The 13,091-nt window shown below is 32.2% G+C and overlaps 2 protein-coding genes across 4 annotated transcripts in view; one reads left to right on the top strand and one right to left on the bottom strand.

Annotated features, from left to right (window-relative positions):
• Nucleotides 1-13,091, top strand: part of RUNDC3B (RUN domain containing 3B) — a 151,425-nt gene that overhangs the window by 8,863 nt on the left and 129,471 nt on the right. For all 3 annotated transcript variants that reach the window (XM_079151713.1, XM_079151715.1, XM_079151714.1), the window contains exon 2: nt 8,279-8,394. In XM_079151713.1, coding sequence (XP_079007839.1) covers nt 8,279-8,394 — 116 coding nt within the window. The remainder of the gene's footprint in view (nt 1-8,278; nt 8,395-13,091) is intronic.
• The window catches only part of ABCB1 (ATP binding cassette subfamily B member 1), a 172,875-nt gene that overhangs the window by 122,672 nt on the left and 37,112 nt on the right, over nt 1-13,091 (bottom strand). The gene's annotated exons all lie outside the window — the stretch shown is intronic.

The following is a 13,091-nucleotide window of genomic DNA, read 5'->3' as shown; positions in this document are numbered from 1 at the left end:
TTTCAATCATTTTTACATGTATTTTTATTTGTTTTTTCCTTCCCTCATGCTCTTTTCTTTCTTTCTTCATGTCATTCTATATCGTGGCATGTCTAGAATTTTTTGGATGTCATGTGTTAATTTTTTTCTTTAGAACTTTTGTTGTATTTTTCAGTCCTATTATACTGTTACGGTTTAGATATGAGGTGTTCTCCAAAGCTCATGTATGAGAAAATGCAAGAAGTTTCAGAGGTGAAAAGATTAGACTGTCAGGGAGAGGCATAACCTAATCACTGGGTTAATTAACTGGGCAGTAACTGTAGGAAGGTGGAGTGTGACTGGAAGAGATCTGTCTCTATCTCTCTGTCTCTCTTTCCGCTTCTGGTTGCCATTCTGGAGCTGCTTCCCTCCACCATGCCCTTCTGCCATGATGTTCTGCCTCACTTTGGTCCAGGAGCTATGGAATCAGCCGCCCATGTGCCAAAATAAACTTTTCCTCCTCTTAATTGTTTTTGTCAGGTCACAGTGTTGCAAAGTTTACTAAAACATGTTAATCCTATTATCAACTATTAAGTGTCACATAACAGCATAACTAATGCAGGAGACCACAGTGGAACAAACAGATGGAATGCACCACTTAATTTTAGAAAAACATGGCCTTCCCAGTTAACTCAGGAGACTGAGCAGGAGAATGATAAAATTGAGGCCAGCTTCAGCAATTTAGCAAGACCCTCAGCAACTCATCAAGACCCTGTTGTCAGGAGCGGCAAATGAATTATGGGTCTTTGAACTACCTAGAGACAGAATGGACACCTCCCATGGGAATTTCTTGGTGCAGTGGCACTGATGGAAAATTGCCCAATTGATATGGTGATACTCTGTTCAAGGGGGATTCTGTGCCAGCCATGGAATTTATTAGTTCTTGGCCTTGGGGTCAAATGCCTGCTGCCTGGCGGTAGAGAGTTATGAGTGCAAGCCTATAAGTTCTAATTGAGCTGAATTACCCTCAACTTCTGTTTTCTTACAACAAATCCTTTTGATGTTTAAACCATTTAGGTTTAATGAACATATCGAGCTGGCTCACGGTCAGTCAGTTTTTCTCCACCAGAGTTTAGCTGATCCACTGGGTCCCAGCTTTTTTCCTCTACTTGTGTGTTTGTCTGCTTTTTCTTAATCCTCCTTACAGTTGGTTGGTGTAGCACTGAATAAAACTGTCACACAGGACATGACACCCTGTCTCAAAAAAAGGGGTTGGGGGAGTGGTGAGGATGTGGCTTATTGGCTTAGCATCCCTGTATTTACTCCCTGGTACTAAAAAGAAATAAAATAAAATAAAATAAAATAAAATAAAATAAAATAAAAAGGACTGGTAATGTAGCTTAGTGCAAAAAGTACCCCTGAATTCAGTCCCAGTACAAAAACAAAACAAAACAAAACAAAAACCCCATCATCATCATAGTGTCCATGGCAATATTGTAGGGAAGTTCTCACTTCTTTTACTAGTGTTGTCTTCCTCCAGAAGATAGAGTGGTGGCCGATCACCTTCATCCAGTCAGGGACTGTGCTGAATCCAGACTGGGTTTCAACTCTGATGAGTCTTTCCTGTTGTTTGCCCTGGGACATCTAGGGTTCTCAGTCTAGATTTGATATGTTTTGAATTCCCTTCCTCAAGCAGGTCCTGAACTATTACTTTGTCTTCCAGAAATATCAAGTACTTCTTTGGTTTTTTCATAAACTTTCTTATTAGGGTTTTAGTTTCCTGTACCTCCACAAGTTACTTTGTACTACATAAGCCCCAGATAAAGGGAGAGTGTTTGAGACCTTCCCAAATCTACTTTAAAAGCTTTTCTGGATTTCTATCTCCATCACCGGCTTTCTGTGTGTATCAGACCCTATTAGCATTCAGAATTTACAGACATTCCTGTGTAAAAGTGCTATAAAAGTCAACTCACTTTTTTGAACTTTCTCTTCTCAGGAATCTTAGATTCTTCCAATTCTTAATGTTTCAACAATTCTCTGCAGCCTTCAAGCTTATGATTTCTGTAACACTGTCCCCCTCCCAATTTTTCTGGTTATACTCTGTGGGAGTGCTGATCTATCACTGCCTATTGCGTCCTACTTGGTAGTGGAGGTTTGTTGACATATTTTTTATTTTCTTTCTAGTTTTAATTTATGCTAGCCAACTAATTGTATTTTATATACCCCATAAGCAATCTCAAGTATTTTCTGGTATAGGTTATAAAGATTAACACAGCATTCATTATGCTATAATCTAGTTATATTTTCTCTTCCAAAATGTGAATTTTTCAAGTACAGGAATCATATTTTATTCACTATTGATTTTATTTCCAGTATCTATTACATAGTGACCAGGCTTATTAAATGAGTAATTCTAATGAGTAAAGAATAATAGTGGTAGACATTTACAAACTGAGTTTGAAAGTGGAATTTAAAAACCATCAGTACTCATTTCTGAAAAGTCACCCTAGTGCATGATACTAACTTTGGCAGTAGAATTTGCTTTCCTTTGAATGGCATTATTCTAATTAAAATTTATGTGGAAATCAAAGATAAAAATTTATCTCTTCCAGTGTTCAAATAAAAATAATAGAAGAGTAAAGGTCGAGTTGAAATTAATATATTTTTTATATTTACTTTCTCAAAGTCATCTATTGTCTATTTTTAAAAAACAACATTTCAAACAGTCATGATGCCTAGTACTTGTAAAACCACCTACCAAGATAGGACAATGAAGAATTCAAGGTCAGCCTGTAAAACACATTGAGACCCCTAAAATTTTTTTTCCACAAAAATAGGAAAGAATTTCAAAATGCCTATTGTTTTGAAAGTATTTTATAAAAGAAATGTTTATAATGTATGATTTTGTTGTTAATAATAATAATAAGAAAAATGATTTATTGTCCAATTTCTTCAGTTGTGATTATCCTTAGGAAAGGCTAAGGAAACAATATCCCCCAAATTTTCAAATATAACATTTGATTTTGAGATTTTAAAAATCTCTCTTAGTATTTGTAATTATAAAACTAAATCTATTATATTCCAATTCTAGTATCAAAATTAATAGTAAAATGTTTTTAAACCTGATAAAACATCGTCTAACACGAGAAGAAAATATATTTATTCAGCTTATATTATGTATGGAGAATATGTTTTTTGGAGGAAAAAATCCTAGCTTGAGCTTTTATGACTATTAATGGAAATTCTAATTATAGTATTTTTAAAATCAGATTTATTTTATAGTTAAGACTAACATTGCAAGAATTCAAACACAAACATCTGACTTAAAAAGATGCATTTCCTTTTATACTATGTTGCATTGAGTGTAGGTGATATATGCAGATCAACTGGATCTTATCCTCCTGTGTGTGTGTTCACTTTTGAGCCATAGAACTAGAAACAGAAACCTTCATTTTCTTAATATTTCTAGTGTTGATATTCCATGATTGCTATCTATTACGCTTTTTTTAAAAAAAATAAATTTACGTGCAGAAACTCAGAATTCCTGCATTTTTTCCTATGCTTGTTAAGTGTACTGATGATAATCTGAAAACAAAGGGGATGTATGCAAACACATATAGTTTTTGTAATGGCTAACACTATGCTAGATGTCTTGCATATGCTACACCTTTTCTTTGCAATCATTAGGTAATTGGTTACTGAGTAACATGAGTTCAGTATCTTGATAAGCCTGGTGTAAATCCCGGCACCTTTTGATGCCCAAGCCCCTGTTCTTTAGGTTGCTCTGCTGCTGTTTTGAAGTGATTCACTTGTGGTATTCTACCTGAATATTTTACCATTGGATAAAGAACAGTTGGATTCACAAGGGTTATGAGATCCAATTGTGTAAAGTTTTTTGTTTTTTTGTTTTGTTTTTTGTTTTTTTCCCAGAAGTAGTCTTACTGTTAGCCAGACTGGTCCCAAACTTGTGGGCCCAAGGGATCTTCCTGCTTTCCCAGTAACTGGGACTATACCACATCCAGCTTAAAATTTTCTTTATTAAAACAATTTTAATTGAGTGTTCTTACATGTAAGATCAAATGAGTTAATTGATTTTAAGATTGGAAGTTTTCTTGGTTTGATTTTAATTTTAGAAAAAAAGTTTTTTTTTGGAAAATTGTCTTCTTTTTTTTTAACTTTATGCATATAATGTTAGTTTTCAAGTTGGGCAATCTCCTGTAATCAGTCTGCTTATATAGCAAGACAAGATGTTATTAATATAGTGTCTCATTCTTAAGGTGCTCAGAGGAACAATATTCTTTTAAAAGAAATTTTGAAAGTACAGTTGGGTTAAGGATTTTAAAATATACTACTTCCTATATCTCTTTCAAGTTAATTTTTACATTAGGTAAATTTTTTAAAAATGATATTAGACTAGAGACTTTGGAGTTTTTGGCTACAAATTCAAGCAGAGATGGTTGGAACTTTTTGTAATTATTCCAATAAAAGTTTATTTACAGAGTAAGGCAAATAGTTGAATTTGACCTATGGATAATAGTTTGTAGATCTCTGCCAAAAGGATACATTAAAATTATTTTTTTCTCATTTTAAAATGTTTTATATTATAGAAAAGGTAAAGGAAAAAATACACATGATGTTTGTGAATTCTTCACTTGCATAATACTCTCAAAAAGAAGGCACATTACTAATTTTAATTTTTTTGAGTTTCTGATGTAAAATTTGAGAAAGAAAATAAGGCTTCCCCTGAACAAATCTTATCACCTGAAGTCGCTGTTCCCTATTATGTTTGCTGTGATTTGTGTCATATCTCTTGACTGTCAGCTCTTTGTTGATTGTTGATGATGGCTATTACTTTAATACCAGAGGATAGTTAACTCTGCTAACTATAAGGATACATTGTAAGGAATCCTATAAGTTGGGTATGAAATAGTAGTAAGAACTATCTCAGAATTTGGATACTTAATGGTATATTAAAAAAACTTTTTAATGACTAACTTTTCTGAACAATTTTGAAATGTGATGATTCTAGATGGTTTTATATACTTTAGTTATGTTCAGATTTATTCGATATTTTCCTACTCCATCTCTATGTATGTTAATGTGTATATTACTAGTATGAGACCTTAAATATTAGAGCTGAATTTGTGCTTTTAAAATATTCTTTTCAATAAAAACTATAAAATTTTAAATTTAGTTTTGATTTTTTTATTCCAATACTTTTTACATTATTTTTAATTATGATTATGTTACAAAATTAAATTGTGGAAGAAATTAATATATTATAATGAACATCTTCTATATTTTTGATAACTCATTTCTCAGAGTATTGTCAAAGGGATAAAAAGTTCACATTTTTTGAAGTTTGAAGATTTTAGTGATAATCATTTATACTTCTTTATTACATTTTTTTTAGTCGTAGATGGAAACAGTATCTTTATTTTATCTTTATTTAAAATGTTCTTTTTGTACCTTTATTTTATTTATTCATTTTTATGTGGTGCTGAGAATCAAACCAGTGCCTCACACACGTATTAGGGAAGCACTCTACCACTGAGCTACAATCCCAGCCCAATCACTTTTATTTCTAAGCTAAAAAAATTTTCTTTGAACATTGAAGATGGAAAGAGAATATTTTGAAGTAGATATTTCAAAAATTTTTTCAGATATTTAATTATGAGTTGCTTTTATGTTAATTTTTGATTTTTTTAACTCATGTAAAAGCTGTTACTTGGACTCAATTTGGTATTTTTAGATATTCATCAAAGTGTCATTTCATTATTTAAAAATCATTCCTTTTCGAGACATAGATGACTAATATTAATGTCATTATCAGGAAATAGCTCAACATCTGTGTGATATTTTTTAGATATACTGAAATTCTCTTTACAGGTTTGGTTTTTATAGCACATCTTAGCTAGTTACTGTGTTATAGCAGAAAGATTCTCATTACTCTGGCAAAATGGAGCTTGCTACATGACTTTAGAATAGTATAAGTGTTGAGTGGGAAGATTTAAATAGTTGGAAGTGAAACACAGACCCTCCTCAGAGATTTACTTTCTGAAGTTTTGGTTCATGTTGGCAGGAGAGCTAAATCCTCATGATCAAGCAAAGCTGGGGAACATTGTTTTTCTTCATTATTAACCTTGATACAATAGAAATTATTTAAAATGCTTTCTCAACCTCATCTTTATACTTAGAAATAACAGAAGTTGGGTCTAATATGCTTTGGGGTATTTAGAATTTGGTTTTGTTTTAGTTTTTCAGTTCTTTGGTGCCTTGAGATTTACCATCTTAGGTTTTTATCATGCAGACAGTATCTTTTACAGAAAAATTTAGCAGTTCTTATAGCTACACCCTTTTCTTCATTCCCCTTGTTTGCCTTGGGCACACTTCTGTCTTCCTTTTTATGACATGACTATGAAGGGGCAGGACAAAGGGATGTTAGAGGTGACAGTGTTTTGTATCCTGATTTTGATGGTAAATATGCAAATCTGTACATGTTAAAAAACAAACTTTTATTTTGCCGTGATATTGGTAGACATTTGAACATTGCTTTGCCATTCTTTCAATATAGAATTTTCAAATAAATCAACAGGTACTTATTAAGTACAATATTAAAGACATTATCCTAGGTGCTGAGGAAGATACCAGTGTGTAGATGGCATGTTTCTACCCTGGAGGAATTTATATTTTAACAAGATAGGGATAGACAGCAGTCGATAGCTGTAAGTTAACTGTAATTGTCTCTTAAAAGAGATGCAAACCAAATGCTAGTTGGTGTTAAGAACATAAAGGTAGATAATTCTTCATTGAAGAGATAGTGTTTGAGCTGAGACTTAGAAAATATTTGATTTTTTGCAATCAGAAATAGAAAGGACATTTGATAAAGACAAATATAAGTAGTATTTACAGATGTGCAAGTTTTTTGTCTATAGCTGTTCAAAAATTGGATGTAGCCAGGCATGGTGGAAGAGGCCCATGATATCAGCAGTTCCAGAGGCTGAGATAGAAGGTATTGCAAGTTCAAAGGCAGCCTCAGCAATTTAGCAAAACAAAAAAGGGCTGGGGATGTGCTCAGTGGTTAAGTGCCCCTGTGTTCTATCCCTGGTACAAAAACAAAAACAAAAACAAATTGAGTTTGCAATTCATAAATGCTCACATCTCATTTTATTCTATTTTGTGCTCCAAAACTCTTAAGTCACAAAATCAAATTTCTTACTAGTTCAGATGCTTCTGCACTTAAGATGGGGTTCCATCCTGATAAACGCATTATAAAATGAAAATATTGTAAGTAAAAAATAGTTCAATATACCTAACTTTCCAAACATTGTAGCTTAGCTTTACCTACCTTAAAAATGCTCAGAGCACTTACTTTTTTCTACAGATGAACAAAATCATCTAACACAAATCCTGTTTTATAATAAAGTATTGAATAGCTCATGTAATTTATTGAATACTGTACAGAAGTATAAAAAACAGAATGGTTATGAGGTCTACTTTTGCACCATCATAAAGTTGAAAAATCATAAGTAAACCATAGTAAATTGTGTCTTTTGAGTATTTTGGAATCAGCAGTTTAGATCTTATTTTGATTCTGATTTTAATGACCGTAAGAATAGAGAGCTATTTTAAAGCCTTAGTGGGGCTGGGGTTGTAGCTCAGTGGTAGAGCTCTTGCCTAGCATGTGTGAAGTACTGGGTTCAATCCTCAGCACCACATAAAAATAAATAAATAAAATAATAAAGGTATTGTGTCCATTTACAACTAAGAATGTTAAAAAAAAAAAGTCTTAGTATCTCTATCCTTTCAGCTGCTATAGCAAAGTACCTTACACTGGGAATTTATAAATAATATGAATATATTTCTCAATTTTGGAGGTATCATGATAAAGGTGACATCAGAGTAATTATTTGGTAAGGGCCATTGCTCTTGTTTGGTGCCTTCATACATCCTTATTGGACAGAAGTAAGCAAGCTCTCTTGGACCTCTTCCATAAAGATGACAATAAAAGCATCACCTCCCAGAAGCCTCACCTTTTGGTACTGTTGCTTTGGGGTTCAGGTGTGAACACATGACTCTAGGAAGGCACACATTCAGACCACAGCAGATATTAAGTATACAAGTGAAAAGCTTGGTTTTGTTTAAATTTATCTATTTTCAGAGTGAATTTGAATAAATAAGATTTTTAGAATATATAATCTTATAAAATTTTTCTGTAATTCTTCCCCAAATTGCCTTCCTCCCAGTTTTTCATACCTACAAGGTAAGTGAATTAACTCTGCCTAAAAGCAACAGTAATTTTTTTTTTCCCTCTCCTTAGGTTTTCTGTGAAGACTCTCATTGATCGTTCTTGCTTTGAAACAATTGATGATTCTTCTCCTGAATTTAACAATTTTGCAGCTATTTTGGAACAGATTCTAAGTCACCGGCTAAAAGGTAACAGCATTACCGTATTGTTTATTCTCTTCAAAGTGTTTTTTTTTTTCATAATCTTGAAATTTTAGAAATAATACATATATGATTTAGATAGTAACCTTGCTACATTTTGAGAAACATAAAACTGCTTTCACAATACCTAATCTTTTGGCCTTTGTCCCTAGAAAAGAATCTCTGTTCTTGATTTTATACTTAACTCTAGGATGAATTAAAAATGTCAAGTATATTTATTGCCATGTTTAAGAACAGCATTGCTTTCCAAAAGTAATATTAAAAGCTTAAAATAAATGATAGTTGATCCCAAAAGTTATAGATGATATTTAAGTCAGTTAACAAAGAAGTGTTCTAGGCATTTTGATTGCTTAGCATCTAGTCCTTTAAATTAAGAATCTTTGAAAATTTTTTTGCATTGATTGGGTTAAAAAAAGATGTAAAAGAGATGTTGGACTTCAGTTTTCTTTAATCAGTAAGTATATTTACATCTCTTAAAATTTAAAGGGGAATATGTTCTCTGTGAATTCTAAAATTTTTAAAAATACATCTATAAAATAGAGTCGATAAAGATCAAGAATAACATGGTATAAGTCTTACTATTAAATAATAACTTTTTACATTAATTCCATTATCTAGTCTTCAAAATAAAACTTGATCATTATGTTTTAAGTTTTCATTTAATCTTTAAAGTCTTAATAGCATAGTTTTAAATTTATAATAGTAATCTTTGGTACTAGAAATTGTGAGAATCTCCCAAGTGTAATCTCAAGACCTATTGTATTATGTACTTTTTGATGCTGACAGCATCCAAGTTTTACTAAGCATTAGATCATTGAGTAGTATCTTATGGGCCCAGAGCAAAGGAATGAATTCATATGGGAAGTAATATAGAATCTAAATTCAGTTAACCTTATGCAGTTAAAATGGTGTCCATAATATCATTGATGCTTTTTCTATTGACGTTGTTATTTTGCATCTTAAAAGTTATTGCTGTACTTTGTTTCCCCAGTTTTCTGCCATTAATGTATTACTTTTTTATTAAATACGTTTTTACAAAAACAAAGATATGGATATATTTTGAGGTATTGTCAGGGTTACTATATTGTGTGGTGATCATATTTTAAAACTGTATACATAAATTTATAAGTAATACCTGACCAAAACCATAGAATACTGGAGACCCTGAGGTGCCTTACATTCAGAACCTGTTTATCTTAAGACTCATGTTCCCTTGATTTGGTATACATTTAGCACACAGTTCTCTCACATAATGTATAGAAAACTGCCAACAGAAAAGACATACTGAAATTCCCTTGCTGAGTGATTGGGTAAACTTACTACCACATAATTGGACTTCTGTACACCATACTGCCGTCTTCTGAGTTACACCTCAGCAAAATATAGATTGTGAACCTTCAGATTTACTTCTAAACAATCATGTCTATTACTGTTACTTCTGAGAAATACTACAATGAACATTCAGTTCCTAGTTGATTTACAGATAAGAATTCTGCTAGTGGGACTAAGACTGTAAGAAAGCTGATGCAGTAAGATTTGTGTTAATTTTATAGGCTACTTAAAATTTATAAACTTTTACAAATTTTTATTTACAGAAATATACATTTAAAATGTATAGCTTTATGCGATTGTAAGATGTATTTTTCTGCATCTTGTGTTTATTATTGAAGTAAAGGACATTTGGTTTAAACATGAAATTTTTCCATCGAAAGATAAAATCTCCCTCAGACACAATATAGGCTATGCTGACACAGGGAAATTGAAGCGATGACACAATTATCTATTTAATTCACTCTGAAAGACCCATCATTGAAGAAAAGGAGGCTTTTAAATCATAGACATTAATCTTATTTGCAGTAATCCTTCAATAAGATGATGGTCTTATTTTTTCTAGAATATGTCTGAGAAGTAGGGATTAATCACAGAATATTAAAAGCGTAAGAGACCTTAGTTCAGGTTCTTCAATTCAGTGATTTTTGAGCTTTCATTTATTTATTTTAAGACATAACACTTCTTTTAATCAGACTCCCAATCTTCCCTTGAAGCCAGGGCTTAGGCATTTTGCCTGCTCAGCGACAGTTGCACTTCCCACCCCACACTCCATAGCACCACTTCAGGTAGCACCAAGGATCCCAGACTAAGAAACACTATTCTCTGCTAGTCTATCTCCTACTGAAATAATCCACTCAAAAATATTTCTAACTGGTAGACATATAGTCTTTTGTGTATAAATATTTCTGATCTCTGAGAAGTTATTAAAGTAGTTCTTCACATTTTTTGTACAATTCAAATTGTTAGAAAGTTCTTATGTATGCAAAACTAACCTCTTACTATGCTTTGATCTTTTTCTTCTACTTTTTTTCAAAAATGTACTTAATAAATATTTTAAAATTAATATTTCCCTCAGTCGCTCTTTTTCTCTCTTGTAAGATATTTCTAGTTCCTTCAATCTTCTGGAATCACCACAGTCTTAGCTAGTCTTCAGATTTATCATTGATTTATCTTAAAATTTGGGGATATGGCTATGAAAAATCCAAGTATGGTCATGTGTTGCTTATGGATGGGATACTTTCTGAGAAATGCATTGTTATGTTATTTCATCAATGTGCAAACCTTATAGTCTGTATTCATACAAAATAAGGTGGATACAACATTACTAGGAGATATATATCTATGGGATCACCATGGTAGATGATCTACTCTTGACTGAAATCTTGTTATATGGCACATGAATGTAAGTGGAAAGCTAACCCTATGTTCATGGATTAGAAGATGAATACGCATAAAACACCATACCACCCAAACTATCTATAGATTCAATGCAGTATCTATCAAACTTACAATGACATTTTCAACAGAAATTTAAATATCCTAAAATTCACATAAAACCACAAAAGATCCTGAATTGCTTAAGTAAACCTTGAGCAAAAAGAACAAAGCTGGAAACTGCAGGTCAGAGACATCAAATTGTATTACAAAGCTATAATAATCAAAATAGCATGGTATTGGCATAAACATGGACAAATAAACCAAGCATTGATTTTGAATGAAATAAACCAGAGACAAAAAGGATAGCATGTTCAGTAAACAGTGTTGACACAATTGAATGTCGACTTGCAGAAGAATGAAATTAAAACTTTACCTCATACTGTATACAAAAATCAAAGTGTATCAAAGATTTAAATGTAAGATCTTGAACTACAAAGCTATTAGAAGAAAATGGGAGTATCTCTATGATATTGGTCTCATCTGAGCAATTTTTTTTAATATGAATTCAAAAGAACAGACAACAAAAGCTAAAATAGACATCTGGTATTAGATCAAACTAAAATGTTTCTGTGTGACCAAGGAAACAATCAACAGAGTAAAGAGAAACCTATAGAATGGGAGAAAATATTTGTAAACCATAAATCTGAGAAGTTGTTTATATATAAAATATGGAAGAAACTCAGTCAACCCTATAGTAAAAAAATAAAAATAAAAATACCCCAAATAACCTGATTACAAAATGGGCAAAAGCCTTGAAGTAAACAAGTACTGTCAAGGATATGTGCTGTTTGTTGCCCTGTTGGTGGGAATGTAGTATAGCCATTATAGAAAACAGTATAGAGGTTTTTAAAATAGGTGAAAATAGAACTCTTTTATGATCCAGAAATCCCACTTCTGGGTGTGTATCAAAAAAAAAAAAAAAACAAAAAAAAACTGAAATCAGGATGTCAAAGAAGTATTACTACTCCCATGTTAATTTTAGAATTATTCTCATTATCTAAGATATGGAATCAATTTAAGTGTCCATCTCAGATGAATAGTTAAAGAAATTATTGTACATTCACAGTGGAGTACTATTATTTAGCCTTTAAAGAAAAGGAAATTCTGTCATTTGTGACAATATGGATTAACCTGGAGGACATGTTAAATGAAATAAGCAAGACAGAAAAAGACAAATACTGTATTATCTGAGTTATATGTGGGATCCCATAGAAATAGAGAGTAGAATGGTGATTACCAGATGCTGAAGAGGTGGTGGTGCTTGGGGACATGTTGGTCAAAAGATAGAAATTTTTGAGGAGCAATGAGTTTAAAAGATCTATTTTACAACTTGAGAATTATAGTTGATAACAGCATATTGGGTATTATTACATTTTGAGGAGAGTGTATTTTATGTTTTCATCACACACACACACACACATACACACACACACACGTAATCATAGTAATGTGAGTGCTATGTCTGAAAATAATGTGTTGGGAACTTAGCTTCCAGGGTAATGGTATTGGAAAGTAGGGTGTTTGGGACACGTTTAGAATGCACTTGCATGTATAAAAGGGCTTGATGGAAGGAGTTTTTTGTTTTTTGTTTCTTTGCCTTTCTGCTTTTTTGCTGTGAAGCACATACTAGATTAATTAGGCACCAAACCTACTGGAGCCTTGATCTTGGACTTCCCAGCCTCCAGAACTGTAAGAAATAAATTTCTGTTTTTTATAGATTATCCACTCTCAAGTATTCTGTATAGCAGCACAGAGCAAGCTAAGACTTGAAGGGAATCAATGTTAATTAGCTACATTCTGTACATGTATGCATGTACATTGTATACCATATGTATTATTTGCATTTGATGCCATTTGCATTCTATACCATTATATTATATTGCATTTGATGTGTGTATATATACATATATTTATGT

This window comes from Sciurus vulgaris (genome assembly GCF_902686455.1).
Source record: "Sciurus vulgaris genome assembly, chromosome: 8".
In the NCBI taxonomy this organism is placed as follows: domain Eukaryota; kingdom Metazoa; phylum Chordata; class Mammalia; order Rodentia; family Sciuridae; genus Sciurus; species Sciurus vulgaris.
This window is presented reverse-complemented; position numbering and strand designations above follow the sequence as displayed.